We start from the raw sequence: 20,632 nt of genomic DNA on the forward strand, positions 1-20,632 counted from the left end.
GAGGCTATTGGATGAGATGACCATTCAGTTTGGAGTGTGAATTGTATCTTCCCTACCAAGCACTGCAGGATTCTGTAATAAAGATCCAGGGCACTACAGCTTACTGCAGTGTTTTCAATAAAGGTTCCTAAAAGTCTTCTTAGTTAAACACTGGCAAATAAGTTGCTTGTTAAAAAAACTAGAACACAGCATCTGACCTGGCTATCACTAGTAAAAACATCAAGTAACTTCTTCCTACATAACACATCAGTGTTACTGACCCCATCTTAAATCAAGATTAGCATGTTTAGGAAGGGGTTTGGTTATAAACTTCTCAGGGAGGAGCTTCTTTGTTTTCTGAAGGATGGGCAGGGGTTGTCCACAAACATCGGCAAAGCGCACTGCAGCCTTCAGAATCGTTCCCTGCCAATTGCTGACACAGGCAGCCCTAATGAATCATTCTGAATTGTGATCATGTGCTACCAGCCGTCAGTGAGCTGCCAAAGAGGAAGTGCAGCTTGTTTTCTTTCTCTCACTTTCTTGGTTCCTATGCTGCTGTGAGAAGATGAAAGGAGGAGTAAGCAGGAGCAGAAGCAGCCAAACTTAATAAGCAACTCTTGACGATTTCTGATCTCAAATGGAGGCCTCTGAGTGGGACCCACTGAAAAATGACACCCTGCCACCGACACTGACACCAGCTGTCCCTCCGTATGTGAAGCTGGGCCTGACCACTGTATATACTGTTTTTTATTCCCTCCTCTTTGTGTTCATCTATGTCCAGCTTTGGCTGGTCCTCCACTATAGGCACAAGAGGTTCAGTTACCAAACTGTCTTTCTGTTTCTGTGCCTATTTTGGGCCTCACTTAGGACTGTGCTCTTTTCATTTTACTTCAAAGATTTTGTCACAGCAAACTCTCTCAGACCCTTCATCTTCTGGCTTCTCTATTGCTTCCCAGTTTGCCTCCAGTTTTTCACACTGACACTGATGAATCTTTACTTCACTCAGGTAAGGAATGGACATTTCTGTGCCTGGGTTGACTAAGTACTACAAAATTGTAAAGCTTTACTTTTTTAAAGATTTGTAAGAGAGATGTGATTTCCTAATGTACCCAGGCAGGGAAAGAAGTACATTTAATGTATTTAATTTGGAACTTTGTGTTTTGGAAGGCAAGTGACAACTACAACAATGAAACAGCCACCCTGGGGAGAAGCAGTAAATAAATCTGTTGCCTAGTCAAAGGTGACATTTAACCTAAGGCTGAACAAATTGTACTGGAAACCTTGGGGTTATTTTACGGTGGCTGTCTAAAGTGCAGTTCTGCTCAAAGGGACACTGTAAAACCTTCTGGCTCAGCTGTTCTGTGTGCATTCAGAATCATATCGCATGGTTTTACTGACAAAAAATGAGATTTTGTTGTTTACTCCTGATGGCTCTGCAATGCCAGTATGAGTCATTGAGCTGGACTCTCTTTTTCTTTGTGTATCAGTAATAGAATTCAGAGTGGTAGCCGTGTAATAGAATTGTTAACTAGATTCCTGTTGCAGGTCCAAATTATTATTCTTATTTGTATTACAATAGCATTTGGGGGCCTCAACTGAGACAACAGCTCCACTGTGCTAGGTGCTGTACAAACACACAGTAAAAGGTTTCAGAGTAACAGCCGTGTTAGTCTGTATTCGCAAAAAGAAAAGGAGTACTTGGTGGCACCTTAGAGACTAACTCAAATAAATAAATAAATAAATAAATGCTCAAATAAATTGGTTAGTCTCTAGGGTGCCACAAGTACTCCTTTTCTTTTCACACAGTAAAAGACACCCTCTGCCTCAAAGAGCTTATAATCTGAATAGACAAGATGGAACTGAGTGAAGAAAGTGTTATCCCTGTTTTACAAATGGAGAACTGAGACAAAGAAAGTTTGCCTGACTTGCCCAAGGTCAAACAAGAAACTTGGAGCAAAGCTGGGATTTGAGCCTAGATTTCCTGAGTCCTAATGCCTTAACCACAAAGCCAACCTTCCTCTGAATTCTGCTCTTAGATTACCTGTATGAGTAATGGGTCACCTTCCTAGCATACCTGGACCTTATGGGTGAGCGTGCAGATCAATCTCCCTGCTTGAACACTCCACTGAGACTACCTATCCATTAGAGTGCAAGTTGTGATGTGGACTACCTATCCATTAGGTCCTAGACTGGGACCGGACTGCTTTTTACACACACCTTCTAAGTGGTTCCCCAGAGGCAACAACTAGTGTAGGTCTGCAAATTATAAATAATCTTACTGAAGAAAAGAGACTGGCTTCTGAAACCGAGAGCCACCAAATAAGAATTATAAAAACTGTATGTGTTAAGTGTGAGAGCTGATAGTGACCCAAGCTTGCTATTATAAGACGGTGATTCCCTGGCCGTTGTGTAATAAATTTGGTGGTGGTCCTGTTTCCAAGAGACAAGTGTCCAGCATCACACAAATCCATCGGTCACCATAGTTGGCTCTAAATGGTACCCTTGGGCCAAATTCACACACATATGCAACTCTCATTGAAGTCTTCTGAGAGAGAATTTCATATCTTGGCTCCCAGCCAAGAAGCTATGGATTAGAAGCATGGAGAATGCATGATGATTAGTAGTATAGGTAATTGATTCCTTTCATCTCAAAGAAAATCCAAAAGAGAAAGTGAGAGACAGGGAGTTTATATATATATACTCACATTTTCATTTTACTTGGATTACAACATTGCTGCCTGGTAGCACTTTGAAGCTATGTAATGAGTATGGTCAAGTGCATTGGTTCTCAACCTGTGGCCCAATCAGCACACAGCTGCAGCCCATGTGACATCCTCAGGGCCATACAAGTAGTATATCTATTGTGTAGATGCAGCCCATGTAATACATAGGGAGCTGCATATGGGGCCTACAATGGTAAATAGATTGAGATCCACTAGACATGGGGTTCTCAAATGGTGGGTCTAGACCCCAAAGTGGGTTGAGAGGCTGGTGTTGGCCCTGGGCCCCAGCAAGTCTGAAACCCAAGCCTCATTACCCAGGGCTAATGTTACAGGCCACCTCCCAGGGCAAAAGCCCTGGGGCTTCAGCTTTGCATGCCCCCGGCCTGGGGCTGCAGGCTCAGTCTTCAGTCCTCCCTCCTGGGTTCATGTAGTAATTTTTGTTGTCAGAAGCAGGTCGCGGTGCAATGAAGTTTGAGAACTGCTGCACTAGACTGTAGTGCTTAGAGGAGGGGACAAAGTTAAGGCTCCTGGGTTCCAGTCTTGACATCAATTGTGCTGTGTCACCATGAGTAAGTCACAAGCTCCCTAGACCTTACTTTGCCCCTCTGTCAACGGAGTATAATACTGACCTGGTGTTGTGAGGCTTTTAAAATTATATTTGCAAAACACTTTACGAGTAATGATTGAAAGGTGCTAGAGACAAGCAAATGATTACTGTATTTCTTGCCGTTTGTTTCCGTGCTAGTTAATCCCATGGAAAGTCCCACTTGTAATAAGGCTCCACCCAGCTAAAACAAGGAGTTGAAATTAGAAACACAAGCACAGCCATTGTGGGAATATAACCTAATACATGGAACAAATTTATACATTTTTAGTTCATTTTTATTAGTTCTTTGCTTCCAACCAATGTGGGGAATGGCTTGTCTTATAATTAAACATGTTGTTGAGATTATCTTTTTTATGTACACCTACGTTTCCAAGGCAGACAAGCACGAACTGGTGTGAAAGGGGTGGGGAAAGAGAATTTGTTTTCAATAATCACTTTAACTTCACAAACCTGTTCAGAGGCAACTTCCCCCCCCCCTTGCAAAAGTAGACTGCAGCTGTGCCTCACTGCATGAAAGCCAACTGTTATTTAGTGAGAGGAAAAGAAGGTAGCTAGCAGAAGCAAGAAAGATGTGAAGCTCGTAAATGTTCTCCTTTTAAATGAGGGGGTGGGAGGGAAAGAATATTCCTAAATCCTTCCAACTGAACAACAAAACTGAATTAACTGGTAAGAGCTTAAAGATCATTTGCAAAACCTTTGAACTTGAAGGGGAGTTAGCAGCTACTGCTGTCTTTTGGAGTGAAAGAGACAAGGTGGGTGAGGTAATACCTTTTATTGGACCAGCTTCTGTTGGTCAGAGAATCAAGCTTACAAACTGCTCTTCTTCAGGAGTAAGGACCCTTTATAAATAAGGCCTCAACTGTGCCTTAGATAAAATGAGACAAAGTGGCACCAGTGCAGCAGGGGTTTTCCTGAGTTTTGAGCGTCACCTGCAGCAATAAAAAACCCCAAAGAAATTGTAATGCAGTGGGGGAGGTTGTTAAACCTGCTGGACTAGTGAGAAAAGCAGTTACAGATAATCAAGGTTTTGACTGCCACTGACTGGGGTCCTTGGGGTTGAGTGCTGGCTGCCGCTTGGGAGTATGCAGACTTTTACTGTGCGGGGCTTTTGATGCCCTAGATATGGCATAGTAGTAAAGGGTGCTAGAAGAAAGCATACGTAAAAGCAACGATCACTTCTCTTCCAAACCCAGCTGCTGCAGGAAGTGCACATGTTTCCATAAGGAAGACAAAGATCCTGCTTCTGTGTCCATTCATTGGTGTCCTAAAGATAGAAAATAATATAACCCACTCCTTAAGAGTAAAGCTTCCTCTGCTTGGAAGCTATGAAACTACATGTCAGGTTAATGTAAGAACAAAACAAACAGCAGGGATATTACTTTTGTAAAACAATAGCAGGATGCCTGCAAATAATTACACAAAATGAGCTAGAGCAACTGATGTATCAGGTAACATATGGTAATATGCATTCCTGCCTCCAAGGGGTGTCTGCAAAACCTGCAGTTCTGCCTGCCTGACATCTGCCCCTCTCAACGCCACAGGTTTATTTTAGCTGTTCAAAACCATCAACAATTGTATAACTCAGCAACAAATATATTTCCTACTTTAATTGAATTCAAGAAATTTCTTATTTGCAGCCTGCCTGGTCGGGGTCCATTTCTTCTCTCTCTCTCTCTCTGATCTACATTTGTTGTCACTGACAAGGTTGAACCAATAAAAGCCTTGCGGTTTTGGAGGCAGTCACAAGAACCTAAGAAATCCTTCAAAGTCTGAGTTTAGAGGCATAGGCTATGGGTCAGCTGAGATGCTAAAAAATTCCCCCCTTTGGGAGGAATTCAGGGATAGGGTGGCATGTTTCATTTTGTTCTGTTATGTTTCAGAGTTTAAATGTAATACTTGCAGCACAGAAGTTTTGGGTGGGGGGGACACAGGTTCAAGTGCAGAGAGGTTGGGTGGAGAGGATGAAGTCAAGCAGACCTAGAGAGATGCTGGAAATCCCAAACCTTCCCTCGTTCCCAGGACACATACAAAAAGCTGGTTAACAGGTCATAAGTTTAAACCATCAGGGTCAGACACTTTCCAAGCATTGCAGATGACTTGAAGGAGGCTCTGTGATGAGGTGGAGGGAGGTTCCATCCCTAGGGAAGGATGGCTAGATAGATCCAGTCCTACCAATTCAACTCCTCATTTCCCCTCTCCTCTTGGCATCCTGATTGGGAAGTTTTCCCTGCCTCACACAGCTGCCATTACCCACCAAGAAGCAGCGTTTAGGCAACTGAGGGCAGGGAAAATCCAGTGCAAGGCTTTAAGTGACATAACCTAAATGGAATTCTAATTAATGTGTATGTTATCTCGGAGGGGAAAACAAGGGAAGTTATCTAATTATTTTATATAGAATTTAACAATGTAATCTAGCCAGTAAGGGACAGAAGGTTCTTCTCACTAATAAAAAGAGGCAGTAGAAATCAATTCACAATTTTTAAAAAGTTTTATCCAGCACTTATTCATTTAGAGAGCACTTTAAATGTACCCAGTGCTTCCCAGGAGTAACACTGCAGGTGGTAAAACATAAGACAATATTCCTTGACGTGTTGTAAGACATACAACAATACACTCTATGTGGTGGCTACATTAGAAAAATTAATACCTGCACAGGTGCTAAGTCGCTGGTATAAACAGGGCTCAGGTGTTTTTACTGAGAAAATGTTCATGACTTGATGGTAAATAGCCCTAGCCCTGGCTGCACTAGCATCTATGCTATTGCTACCAGCATTGGTGGTGGCTGCTGTACTACAAATACTGTGGAACAAGGTAAGAGTCAATCAGGCAGAGGTATAGGCAGGAGTGGGTGTTGCCAAGTGCTTTCAGGGTGTGAGGACAAACTTGCATGGAACATGGAGAAAGAGGAGGAAGTACAAAGATGGGCAAGTTTCAGAGTAACAGCTGTGTTAGTCTGTATTTGTAAAAAGAAAAGGAGTACTTGTGGCACCTTAGAGACTAACACATTTATTTGAGCATAAGCTTTCGTGAGCTACAGTTCACTTCATCGGACACATACTGTGGAAAGTGAATCCGATGAGGTGAGCTGTAGCTCACAAAAGCTTATGCTCAAATAAATTGGTTAGTCTCTAAGGTGCCACAAGTACTCCTTTTCTTTTTGCAAAGATGGGCAAAAGACACACTGCTTCACAGGTTCCTGAAATGAGAACTGATAATGAAGAGTGAACTTCATGCCTGTGCAAAAGCCTAAGTCCTTTGCACTTAAGTCCTATTCTAGCCCTCAGAATGAGGTGTGGTCTTGGATCCAGTTCAGTAAAAATGAGTTGGGTCACCTCACACTGTGGCTCTAATCAGCTTGTTTCAAATAACCTGATTTTCAATGTTAAAACTGGATAGAAAATTTCTCCACTGTAGACAAACTCTAGGAATGAGATTATTTGCTGAATCAACTTTCAACTCCAAGGGGGTGAGAGGTAGCTATAACCACCTTTACATACTCCTGATTCTGGGATACTTGTGGTGCTAGAGAGACCTGTCGTGTAACATAGACAACTTTTGATGGGACTGTCTAAGTTATCCCTGGCTGCTTATGGGCGCAGAGATACCCAGAATTGTTGCACTGCCCCAGCCCTTCCTGCCCCAGCTCCACAACTGGCATGCCACCTACACTGAGCTTTGCTTGAGTACTTCATCAGAGGACAACCTGCTGCTGTTTTTCCCAGTTTCTGCAATAGAGAATTCTCCCTAGCTGGATCTGGGGCTTTTAGAACCCAGCTCTTACACTGGGGTAAAGGGGCCAGAGTAGGGAGAGATTCTCATCCTAGATCTTCAGTCTTTCAAGGGGAAAAACAAGGAATCAAGGCAGGATATTTATAATGTAAAGAACAATTAGCAGGAAAAAAATCTTTTAAAAAATCAACTTTTTTAGGCATGAGAAAAGCAGCAAGGGAGATCACAAGCGCAGTTTTCCTTCTTGCCATTCTCCTGGCTTCTTGGGGATGTCTGAAGAATTTTTTTAAAAGGGTCTCTTTTCTACTTGCTTTCCAGACTGTTCTAGCCTGGCTTTCCCCATTCTGCTGAAAGACCTTGGATGACTCAGATGTTGACTAGGAACTCTCTTAGTCCTTCATGGAAGGGGAGGGGCTGTTGAAGCTTTAACAAGCTGATCTTTTCTTCCAACTGCTTGTAGGGTGTTTGAGTTAGACAAGTTTCAGAGTAACAGCCGTGTTAGTCTGTATTCGCAAAAAGAAAAGGAGTACTTGTGGCACCTTAGAGACTAACCAATTTATTTGAGCATGAGCTTTCGTGAGCTACAGCTCACTTCATCAGATATACATCTGATGTATATCTGATGAAGTGAGCTGTAGCTCACGAAAGCTCATGCTCAAATAAATTGGTTAGTCTCTAAGGTGCCACAAGTACTCCTTTTCTTTTTGAGTTAGACAAGTGTTAAAAACAAAAATCTGCATCTCCACTGGGAAAATCTGTAAGGGCCAGATTCTGATACTCCTACCCACACTGAAGAGTACCTTACTCTGTGACAAGCTGCATTCATTTCAATGGGGCTACTCATGGAGTAAGATACTACCCAATGGCAGAATCTGACCCTCTGTTTTTCTGCTTTGGTGACATGGTGGTAAGAATCCCTATGCCCTTGCACTACATCTTCTATTATTACTAGCACCCTGGGAGCTGCAGTACTGCAGAGAAATATTTACACATTTCCCTAGCATAGTTTTAAACAGTTTGAATAAAAATCACTGATCATCTCTGATAAAATTCAGATGCAGCTCCACTAAAACGTACAGTCAATCCAGCACAGCCTCTTTAGCACTCTTTCATCTCAACTTACTGCCCTGCAGCATCTACTCTTGGTAAATTCTGCAACCAGTTTTTGTAGGGTAACCAAAGCTAATTAGGGCAATCTACAACCCTGTAACAACTCTTTACATCAGCTCTTAACACGTTGAGTACTACTTTGCTCATGAAAATAATCCTATTGAAATTAATGGTAATGCTTGTGTAAGTGCTACTCCATGTGAGTAACAGTTGCAGTATCGGCCCCTTAGTTAGATGTCACTTGCCTGATCTCTGCAATGTCATGATACTACATGTTCTCCAGTCATCCAGAGCGTTGTCTTCCAGGATAAACTGGATAAACAAAAGCTGAATTTCTAGTGCAAAAAGCATGCAAGAAAACAATTTAACCCCCGACCCCCTACAAAAGACCTCTTGGGCCTTGTTTATACATCACAGAGAAGCAAAACCAGGCATAAGCTTTTTGTTTATCTCCTTTAAGCAGCAAGTAAAATAAAACAACATAAACCTGTTTCTGAAGTCCTTTGAGTACATATTATTAGGGGTGCATAGATAATTGAACACAGAATATTATGACACTACTATCAGGGATAATGCCTGGGTTTGTAGGCAGCCCAGACATTTGACTTACTTTTAAAAGATTAGAAACTGTTGCAGAAAATTCTCTAGACTTTCAGATTTTAAATGAGCTATTATTTTTGTAGGGCCTATTGAAAAGCCAGGCTCCCTCTACTCAACAATCACCATCTCCAGAGAAGAGGAGGCTAGTGCACAAAGACATTTTCCATTATAAGAGATATATTCTGTAAATAGCTGTTAAACAAAAAACAGCAAATATTATTTCAGCTGTATTTAAAGCACAGGGAAAAAGTAATTCTAGTGATATGGAAAAGAAAAGACCAGTGGGAGGAAAATGGTTTTAAAAGCAAATCATCCACACTAAAACATGCAACATAATTAAAGTTGGGTTTTTTTTTTTAAGTGGTGAGCAGGTTCCTTTTCAGTCCATGGCAAGGAAGCTGAGGTTAAATTCCCCCTTACAAATTGCATTTACTTAGAAAACATTTTAACCTGTGAAATACTAATGATGCTTCCATACCATTTTTGATAATCATGAAAGTGTTCAAAGTGTGTGGGGATATTTGTTTTTTAAAGAATGTTATTTGAAAGAGGATATGTGGTTAAAAAGGTGAAACAGAATGCAAGATACAATCATGGAGCACAGTCAAAGGGAAGATTATGGCAGGTGGGCACTTCAGTCAGGGTATGTACTCACAGTCAGAAAAGATTTTTTTTTCATTTTATTTTTTTAAGATAACTAACATGCATTAGCTATTCTGCTGTAAAATCCTAGTGGAGACAAGGCACAAGAATTTTTTACTGAGATGTAGCTTGGTGAGTTCAATCCTATGCCCCTTAGCCAGAGCTGCCCACTCCTAGCTACATCATGATAAAAATCCCAGCTCCTTGCCTAGGTTTTGTTGTAATAACTGGGCCTACCAATTTACCCCATGTGTGAGCCTAACTGTGGGAAAGTGGACGAATGTTTATAAAGTATCCCAATAACCTAAAACAGTAAATGTATCTTCGAAAAGGTAAAGACAGACTAAATTAGTCCAAACAGAGAGGCCTATTGATATAACTCAAGGCCTGTGTTAAGATCCTGCCTAGGGTGACCAGATAGCAAGTGTGAAAAATTGGGACAGGAGGTGGGGAGTAATTGGCGACTATATAAGAAAAAAACCCAAATATCAGGACTATCCCTATCAAATCGGGACATCTGGTCACCCTAATCATGCCTGATAAACAAGAGAAGTAAGAAAAGGCTTTTGGTGAACATTAACAGAAGATGCAGCTGTCTGCCAACAACCACTGCAATGAAATTTACCATCATGGCTGCCACCCCTCACCGTCTCCCGGGACGCTGGGATCTACCGTAACACTGTTGGGCCTTTGTCATCCTGATCCCAAGAGACGTCCTGACTCCGGGCCAAGAGAGGGACCCAGATAACACTGCCACCTCCACTGCCTCCAGCTACATTCCAGACATGACTTGGGATGTGAGATTTTGACACACCCACTCACTCTTGTGTGTCCTTTTCCTTCCTTATTTCTCACCCACCTTATTTCTCTTTTCTATCCTACTCCTTTTTCCTTCTGTCTAATAAAAGTCTGGCTTAGCTGGCCAAGATTGTATATTTTCCAATGCTGCTGTAAGCTTCTGACCAGAAAAAGGCAGTTAAAAGCAACGATCTACAGCCTGGCACAAGTTTGTCAGGTCTCTGGGTGGCTAATAAGACTCTGAGCCATGCCTATGCTTTTCCAGCAGTGAGGTTGCAAGTGAAAGTCAACACCAGAGACAGAAGCTGCATTTTTAAAAAATGAACCTTTGCTGTTCTTTTCTCTCCCTTCTTGTGTGTGTTTGTCTTGTTTTATCTTCTAAAATGTGATCAGACTTTAACAGCAACAACAAGAGCTTCAGCTCAGCTAACTTTTTCTCTTTTCCTTCAAAAGGACAGTTATTACCATCTAAGAAACTATCAGACAAGAGTTTTGTTCCTTTTAAAGACTCTCTCCAGCTAAAGGGAACAAGGAAAGTTGTTAAAATAAAAGCCTTAGGCCATGTTTACACTACAGAGTTAAATCAACTTAAGTTACGTCAACAGTCATAAGCTTCTTTATTAACATCGGTTGTGCACGTCCACACAATGCTCCTTGTGTCAGAGGAGAGCGTCCAGAGTTTTTGCTCTTGCATCGACAGAGAGAGTGTTGCATTATGGGTAGCTATCTCATTGTGCAACTCACTCCTTTTCTTTTCACTACCCTCTGTCACCCTCTGCCACTGGGAGCTCTGGGAATGGATCGTGATACATCATGGGGACGCGCTTGCCATCCCATGATGCAGTGCTTTCTGTCCCATCATTCCATGGGCTTCCTACTTCGTGTTGCACCATTTTTCAACTGCCCTTGTAAACTGTGTGACTGTTGCCTCTGCATGACAGCAGGGACCCTGAGCTGCTGATCATTCTGGTAGTGAGACTTATGAACACAATGCAGCTGGTCCTGCAGTATTTCACGCACTGCCAAATAGTGACTTGCTGATGCCTGCTCTGCCATGGAAACAAATAATTTAAGATTTCTGCTGGCATTCATGGAGCGGCTTGCCATGGTGGACCATCAGTACTGGGCTAGGGAAACAAGCACTGAGTGCTGGGATCGCATCATGATGCCTGTATGGGATGATGAGCAGTGGCTGGAGAACTTTCAGATGCGCAAATCCACCTCTCTGGAACTGTGTGTGGAGTTTGCCCCAGTACAAGGACAACAGAATGAGAGCTGCCCTCACTATGGAAAAGTGAGTGGCAATTACTGTGTGGAAGCTTGCAACTCCAGACTGCTACCGTTCAGTCGTGAATCAATTTGGGGTTGGAAAGTCCACCATGGGGGGTTGTGGTGATGCAAGTGTACAGGGCCATTAATTGCCTCCTGCTAAGAAGGACTGTGGCTCTTAGTAATGTGCAGGAAATAATTGATGGCTTTGAGGCAATGGGATTCCCTTACTGCGGCGGGGCGATAGATGGAACACATATCCAAATTTTGGCTCCCGACCATCTTACGATGGAGTATATCAACCGAAAGGGCTCCTTCTCTTGCAGGCGCTAATGGATCATCAGGGCTATTTCACTGACATCAATGCCTGAGTGGTCAGGGAAGGTGCATGATGCATGCATCTTTAGGAACACTGGAGTGCACACTGGGACTTTCTTTCCAGACCAGAAGATTCCAGTGGGGGATGTGCAAATGCACATAGTGATCCTTGGAACCCCGCCTACACCTTGCTTCCGTGGCTTATGAAGCCTGACTCTGGGAACCTAGACAGCAGCAAGGAGTGCTTCAGCAACAGGCTCAGCAGGTGCCAGATGACCACTGAATGTGCCTTTGTACAAATAAAAGGTCGCTGGCTCTATCATTTTTGCTGGTTAGACCTTGTCATAAATATAAAGGGAAGGGTAAACCCCTTTAAAATCCCTTCTGGCTAGAGGAAAAACCCTTTCACCTGTAAAGGGTTAAGAAGCTAGGATAACTTTGCTGGCACCTGACCAAAATGACCAATGAGGAGACAAGATACTTTCAAAGCTGGAGGAGGGGAGAAACAAAGGTTCTCTCTGTCTGGGTGATGCTTTTGCCAGGGACAGAACAGGAATGGAGTCTTAGAACTTAGTAAGTAATCTAGCTAGATATGTGTTAGATTCTGTTTTCTTTAAATGGCTGAGAAAATAAGCTGTGCTGAATGGAATGTGTATTCCTGTTTTTGTGTCTTTTCATAACTTAAGGTTTTGCCTAGAGGGATTCTCTATGTTTGAATCTAATTACCCTGTAAGGTATTTATTATCCTGATTTTACAGAGGTGATTCTTTTACTTTTTCTTCTATTAAAATTCTTCTTTTAAGAACCTGATTGCTTTTTCATTGTTCTTAAGTTCCAAGGGTTTGGGTCTGTGTTCACCTATGCAAATTGGTGAGGATTTTTATCAAACCTTCCCCAGAAAAGGGGGTGTAGGGTTTGCAAAGATTTTGTGGGCAAAGACATTTCCAAGCAGGCTCTGTCCTGGTTATATATCTGTTAGATGTTTGGTGGTGGCAGCGATAAAGTACAAGGGCAAAAGGCAAAGTAGTTTGTCCCTTGGGGAAGTTTTAACCTAAGCTGGTAAAAATAAGCTTAGGGGGTTTTTATGCAGGTCCCCACATCTGTACCCTAGAGTTCAGAGTGGGGAAGGAACCTTGACAGACCTCAATGAGGAAAATATTCCAATGGTCATTGGGGCCTGCTGTACTCTACATAATATTTGCAAAGTGAAGGGACAAAAGTTTCCCCTGGGGTGGACTGCTGAGGCTGATCAACTGGTTCCTGATTTAGAGCCGCCAGATACAAGGGCAATTAGGGTGCACAGCGGGAGGCTATTTGAAACAGGGAGGCTTTGAATGAGCATTTTGACAATGATTCCCAGTGATGCATTCAGTCAGGCAATGATTATTTGCTGCCTTATTACCTCTGTAGTGCTTGCTTCCTGAGTGTTAATTGTAGTGAGCAAATATTCCTACCTATAGCCACTGTGTTTCAATGTTAGCAGTGATCAATATGTGTATTTCAAAAATAAAGACTCATTTTATTTCAAAGATTTCACTTTAATAACAGGAAAAAACACAATTTTGGTCAAACAGGGAACAATGCAATGAGGAACAGGCTTGTGGTTAGGGCTCTCACAGATGTGTGTAACTCCAGCTTTCATTGGGAAACCAATCCCTAGGCATGGAGTGCATGGGGTACGTGCGAGGAATGCGGTGGGGGAATTTGGGGAGGGCGTGAAGCAGAGTTCTGTAGTGGCTGCAGGGGGAGCTGTGCCTGGATGTGCTCAGATTGCAGGGTGAATAAGGGACTTCATCATCTCTGTCTAGCCCTCCAGGAGCTTTATCATCCGCTCCTGTTCCTAAATCCTTTCCAGGCTATTCAAGCTGCGTTTTTCATTAATTTTCTCCCTCCTCTCTTGTTTCGCTATGTGCTGTATCTATTGACTGCAGCACTTCGTGAAACATATCCTCTTTGTTCACCGCCTCATCTGACAGAGGCAATCTGCTAGTGTGGAGGAAGGGGTCCTCAAGGCCTTTGCAGAAGCCAAAGAAACAGTGAATAGACACAGTATTGTGAGTGTGCTCAGAGCTGTGAATCACAAAAGTTATACACACTTCTTTCTTGCTGTTCCTGGGCTAGCACACAAGTCGGCCCAAGTCCCAAATATGGTGAGATTGGGGAGGGGGGGTGATATGGGGGAGAGGGCAGGAAGGGAAAAGAGTGGTTCACGAACGGGGTTACTACAAGCAGCTAGGGAGACTATTTTGAATATTGGTACCCTTTTTCATAAGCTAGAGCAATCAAACCCAATATCTCACTCCTAAGGGTAACCCAGGTTGCAAGGGTGCATCTCCTGCATGCGTGTGGGTTCAGACTGGCTTCATATGCAGCTTGCCTGTGTGCTGCTCTAGTCCTCGCAGAAATACACTTTTGGTGGAGCAGCAAAGTTTCCTACAATGGGGGGAGAAATAAGGCGGCTCTTCCAAGGAACCTTTGGCAGAGGATTGCAGAATACCTACAGGAAAGTTTCCTAGAGATCACTATGGAGGATTGCAGGGACTGCTCTATGTACATGAACAAACTTTTCTGCCATGGACCCAGAGCAGAGAGGGATAGGTTCTGTTGTTAATTTCTGTCCCTTATCCCTCCTCTACCATATAACAAAGTACGTGAGAGCTCAGTCTCCTCTGACCATGCAGTATCAAAGCAAAATGAGCATTTACTGGAGCTCCCCTTTCCTGCGCACCAGAGCTGGAGTGCTGGGACTGGCTAGACCCCTCCAGAGTGGAAAAAGGGTCCTGACTTGCCACGCTACCGGACAACCCTGCCAGTTGCTCCACATCATCTTCCAGTGGTACTTCCTCATCCACCACTTCATCACTGGGGTTGAGTCTGCTGAACGCTGCCTCCAATCCCTGCTGACGTATCCACAGAGCTCTTGGCGGTGGAGGTGGGGTCGCCACTGAGGATGGTGTGCAGCTCCTTATAGAAGCATAATGCCTTTGGTGCCACACCAAAGCAATGGTTGGCCTCCCTTGCCTTCCGGTATGCCTGCTGCAGCTCCTTGATTTTAGCACAACACTGCTGCATGTCCCTTTTGTGCACCTTCTACATGCCACCAGCAATCGGCCCACAGGTATCAATATTCCTATGGCTGGAGTGAAGCTGCGACGACACAGCCTCCTCTCCCTATAGACTCAGCAGATCCAACAGCTCCGGTGTGCTCCACGCAAGAGAGCGTCTGCTGCAGAAAACCAGCCTGATCAGCTGGGCAGATGCTACGTGGACTGTGCATGCCAAGCAAATAGGAAGAGGAACTTTAAAAATTTCTGGGCCTTTAAATGGGGGAGAGGCGCATAGCTCAGTACCTTTGGGGAAGCAAAGTTCAAAGTGCTGACCAGAGTGGTCAGGATGGCATTGTGGGATGCCTCCTGGAGGCCAGTTAGGGCGACAAAACCAAGTGGAGTGTCTACACTGATGCTGCATCGCTCTAACTATGTTGCAAAAAGCGCTACACTGCTTGTCGAGGTGGTTTTATTATTTCGGCATAGCAGGGGAGTTACATCGGCAGGAGTACACCTCCACCGTTTTGTCAGTGAAAGCTGACTTTTGTCAACAAAACTGTGTAGTGTAGACAAGGCCTTACTTAATACTTTACATTTCAAATGCTTTAACTGTTTTTCCTTCTGTTCTGTATTTTTAATAAAAGGTTTCAAAGATTTTAATGGTGTGTTTGTCATAGTAATAAGCAGGCTGAGGTCTCTGTATACCAAATGCTGAATAATGTTTAAAACTGTGTAATGTTGGACAGTCTCAGGGTCGTGTTAACACCTTTTGAGTCTTTGGGCTCATGTATTCCATTACAACAGATTTTACAGCAAGATAACTAATGCTCCATAGCTATCTCTCTGTAAAAACACACCTTTTTTAGCAGTTAAGATGTAACCGGAGAGAACTGAATAAACTTCCGTAGAATACACTCGGCCTGATTCACATTTACACTGCTCCGGCAACGTAAAGGGCCCCTAACGTGGATGCAAACATTTATACCCAATTTAAGGCTATGCTACACTGCCAGGTAAAGGGACCTTAATGTAAATGCAAATCAGGTCCAAGGTGTCAACAATGGCTGGTCTACACTAGAAAGTTGCACCAGTATATTTATGTTGGTTAGGAGGTATAATTATTTACCAGTATAGTTATACCAGCATATATCCTAGTGTGGATATAGTCATACCAGTGTAAAGGTGCCTTCTACTGATCTAGTTAGTTCCGATTCCTGAACTGGACTAAGTTATACCAGTGTATCTGCTCTAGGGTGGTTTTGCCACTCGGTATAGTTTAAGTGGCAAAATTTTCTAGTTCAGATAACCTGAAAGTGCAAAAAACATTTTATGAATCCTAATAACCTGTGACACATAAGATGGTTTTTTCCTCAGGATCATAGTGTATTTGTTCATTTGTATTTACTTTGTGAATGATGCAATTTTTTCTCCCTATTATTCCAGGTGATTTTCAAAGCTAAGTCAAAGTACTCTCCAGAACTACTTAAATACCGGTAAGAACTATACAAACCTTTCTTGTGGTAAATATTTTAAAATGATACTTTTGATGCCCACTTCTGCTGGTAATTTAGGAATGGGTGTAACTTGCCAATATTTAACACCTGATTTTTTTTTAAGTATTTATTTATTTAGGAAGTTTTAACAAGTCTACAAATCCTTGCCATGTAAATATCAGAAACAAAACAATCATTACAACAGTTGGCTTTTGTTTACAGAGACATTATACAAGACTATAGTCATCAGATCTATCTATCTGCAGTTTTATACAATTCTACTCAATATTGTTAATCAGATGTGAGTAGAAAGCATTCAAAGTGGATCAGTGTGGCTACTCACTGACAGGTTCATGTAGAAGCTTTTTGTAGTTGGGTTCAGCTGAATGCTCAGGGATAGTTAGGGGAAGGTTATGTCAAGTGAGGAAAGAGAGCATTCAATCATCTGTATTTTGGTCAGAGCATAGGTTCTGACAACAGGTGTGTGTGTGTGTGGTGGGGGCAGTCAGTTACATGTTTTGGTAAGAGGAGGAAGAAAGTTGAGAGGACAAGGAGCCAGGGAGGATGGATTCAGTCTGGTGACTTAATTGGGGGGCACTTGATTGGGTTTCCAGAAATTTACAGAGGTAAGGTTGTAAAAGCTGAGTGTTTATGTTGAAAGATATGGCTGGTGTCTTGCTGGGGCCAGAGGGATTGTCCCGAATTAATAGGAGGTTCATTATAAGGTGCTGGTGGATGTCCAAGAAGCTGAGAGAGAGATTAATTAATTAATTTCTATTGAGGCAGTAGCCAGAGGCCTCAATCAGGACTGCGGCCCATTGTTCTGACTCTTGTACAAGCAGAGTAAGAGAAAAAAGAAAAGGAGGACTTGCGGCACCTTAGAGACTAACAAATTTATTTGAGCATAAGCTTTCGTGAGCTACCGCTCACTTCATCAGATGCATTCAGTGGAAATGCATTTGATGAAGTGAGCTGTAGCTCATGAAAGCTTATGCTCAAATAAATTTGTTAGTCTCTAAGGTGCCGCAAGTCCTCCTTTTCTTTTTGCGAATACAGACTAATACGGCTGCTACTCTGAAACCAGAGTAAGAGAGGCAGCCTCTGTCCTGAAGAGTTTACAAGCTAAAATAGCAACTCAGGCTGAGAAAATGGAATTACCTGGAACTCTAATCTCATAGATTATAAAATCAGAAAGGATGACTGTATTTATACTTTGTATTTTCGCAAAGTAATACAAAAGATCCTCTAGTCTGCCCTCCTGTATAATGCAGGCCAGAATTAATTCCTGTTTGGACTAGAACATATTAGAATGGTACCAAATTTCAGTTCTAGCCCTGTTGCTGTGTTGATATTTCACCATCACCTTGTGTTTTAAAACAAGACAGTATTTTCTGACTAGTTATTTGGTTTGTCCGCATCCCTACCATTTGGTAGTACATGGTGCTTTACCGACCATTAAAGAAAAAACATTTTTCCTGCCCTGGAAAGCTTACATTCAGGTTTGGTATGGATACAACTCAACAGGTAATAATCTGGAGCAGGAGTTTAAGAGCTGTTTGGTGGAATACTAATACAATAATTGGAAGGCTTGGTGAGGAGACAGCTAAACATGGATATTGGTTGAACAGTGTGTGAAACAGGTAGTTTTTGAGAAGACAATTAAATGAAGAAAGGGAGGATACGTGGCTGAGACCAGCTGGCACAGAAGGTGCAAAGATAAGAACAGAGAGTGAACAAAAGTGTGGCAAAGAGAGAGGCTGCACAAAGCCCGGTGATGAGAAGATGAAGGTAGAGAGGTAAACGAGGATAATGTTGCAGAGGGGTTTGAAGGTGAGAAACAGAAGCTTTGAACTTCATCCACAACTACAGATATTTACAGTAGTGCATTTTTCTACATAATTTAAGAAATGCATCTGTGTCGAGCGGATAGTTATTAGAGACTTTCCATTCTGAAGTACATAATAGCTGTACTATATGTCTGAGGCTTAGTCTACACTACACAGTTTTGCCAGCATAACGATGTCAACTAGGAGTATGAGGAAGAAAACCTCAACCCCTAGCTGCCATAGCCATGCTGACCCTAAGACTCCAGTGTAGATGCAACAAGGCCAACTGAAGTGTGCTTCCGCTGCCACTGCTAATGTCGTTGGGGGAGGTGGTTTTAGCAGAAAGGCTCCTTCTGTCAGCATACGCTGCACCTACACTATGGAGCTCTGCCGGCATAGCTCTACCAGTTTTAGCTAGACGAGCAAACCGTTTGTAGTGTTGACAAGTCATGCAGCCTGAGTCATGCACACGCTGTCCCAACACACAGCTTCATACATATACTACATTTTTTCCTATTGCATTCAAAACATTTAGGCATGGTCTCCACCCAGTTTTTGTACATGTATAAATAACTGTGTTGGTTAGGAATGTGAATTTTTTTCTTTTTTTCTTACACGGGTATCACTAGATAGGTGTAATCCCTAGTGTGCCCTATACTGATATAGGTTATTCCCCTTCTGGTACAGGATAGCTGTATGCTCGGGAGGTTGTGCTGATTTAATTATAATGGGATAGTGAAAGAGGTACAATGTTTGTGAGTAGACAAAGCTGTAGTAATACTGGAATCTGTACTAACTGGATTGATTTGTCCTTATTTCTGAACACTGAATTCCTCATTTTAGTTTTAATCGGTTTAAAAAAATATCTGCTATAAAGACAAAGTAACCAGGATGTGATGATGTCATAACTGTATAAACAAGGCAGTTGTGAGAGGGTGTGTTCTCAGGCCCTGTATTTATATAGATCAAGAAATGATACGATTTCAAGATGGGAAAAAGATAAATAAAACCCACCTTCACAGAGCATACACGTAAAGAAAACTTCCCTCTGCTCTCTAATAGTATCAGACACTCTGGCAAAGGGGCTCATTGTTATGTTTGTAATAAAACTACCAAACGTTTTCCCTGGTTTGGGGTTTCTTACAAAGGCCTGGTCTACACTATGAGTTTAGGTCGAATTTAGCAGCTTTATCTCAATTTAACCCTGCACCTGTCCACACAACGAAGCCCTTTTTTTCGACTTAAAGGGCTCTTAAAATCGATTTCTTTACTCCACCCCTGACGAGGGGATTAGCGCTGAAATTGGCCTTGCTGGGTCGAATTTGGGGTACTGTGGATGCAATTAGACGGTATTGGCCTCTGGGAGCTATCCCAGAGTGCTCAGTTGTGACCGCTCTGGACAGTGCTCTCAACTCAGATGCACTGGCCAAGTATACAGGAAAAGGCCCGCGAACTTTTGAATCTCATTTCATGTTTGGCCAGCATGGTGAACTCACCTGCACAGGTCACCATGCACAGCTCATCATCACAGGTAACCATGCAGTCTCAGAATCACTGAAGAGCTCCAGCATGGACCGAACGGGAGATACAGGATTTGATCACTGTATGGGGAGATGAATCCGTGCTGGCAGAACTCCATTCAAAAAGATGAAATGCCAAAATATTTGGAAAAAATCTCCAATGGCATGAAGGACAGAGGATATAACGGGGATCTGCAGCAGTGCCATCTGAAAATTAAGGCGCTCAGGCAAGCCTACCAAAAAACGAGAGAGGCAAACGGCTGCTCCGGTTCAGAGCCCCAGACATGCCGCTTCTATGATGAGCTGCATGCCGTTCTAGGGGGTGCAGCCACCACTAGCCCAACCCTGTGCTTTGACTCCGTCCAAAGAGTGGGAGGCAACACGGAACCGGGTTTTGGGGGTGAGAAAGATGATAGCTCACAGCAAGGAAGCAGAGAAACCAGTTTCCCCAACAGCCAGGATCTGTTTATCACCCTGGACCTGGACCCAGTACCCCCTGAACCCACCCAAGGCAGGCTCCCGGACCCTGAAGGCAGAGAAGGGACCTCTGGTGAGTGTACCTTTGTAAATATTATACATGTTTTAAAAGCAAGCGTGTTTAATGATTAATTTGCCCTGGCATTCGCGGCCAGTACAGCTACTGGAAAAGTCTGTTAACATGTCTGGGGATGGAGCGGAAATCCTCCAGGGACAGCTCCATAAAGCTCTCCTGGATGTACTGCCAAAGCCTTTGCAAAAGGTTTCTGGGGAAGGCAGCCTTAGTCCATGGTAGGACACTTTACCACCCCAGGCCAGTAGCACGTAGTTGGGAATCATTGCAGAACAAAGCATTGTAGCATATGGTCTCGGTGTTTGCTGGCATTCAAACAACATCCGTTCTTTATCTCTCTGTGTTACCCTCAGGAGAGTGATATCATTCATGGTCACCTGGTTGAAATAGGGTGGTTTTAGTAAGTGGACATTCAGAGGTG

At 42.9% G+C, this 20,632-nt stretch overlaps 1 protein-coding gene across 2 annotated transcripts in view; it reads left to right on the forward strand.

The window, feature by feature from the left end:
* Window positions 1-526: 526 nt before the first annotated feature.
* Window positions 527-20,632, forward strand: part of GPR137B (G protein-coupled receptor 137B) — a 51,214-nt gene continuing 31,108 nt past the window's right edge. For both annotated transcript variants that reach the window (XM_077811843.1, XM_077811844.1), the window contains exons 1-2: window positions 527-985; window positions 16,266-16,315. In XM_077811843.1, coding sequence (XP_077667969.1) covers window positions 617-985; window positions 16,266-16,315 — 419 coding nt within the window. In that variant the 5' untranslated portion in view covers window positions 527-616. The remainder of the gene's footprint in view (window positions 986-16,265; window positions 16,316-20,632) is intronic.

Source organism: Eretmochelys imbricata, chromosome 3 (assembly GCF_965152235.1).
Source record: "Eretmochelys imbricata isolate rEreImb1 chromosome 3, rEreImb1.hap1, whole genome shotgun sequence".
Taxonomy (NCBI): Eukaryota; Metazoa; Chordata; order Testudines; family Cheloniidae; genus Eretmochelys; species Eretmochelys imbricata.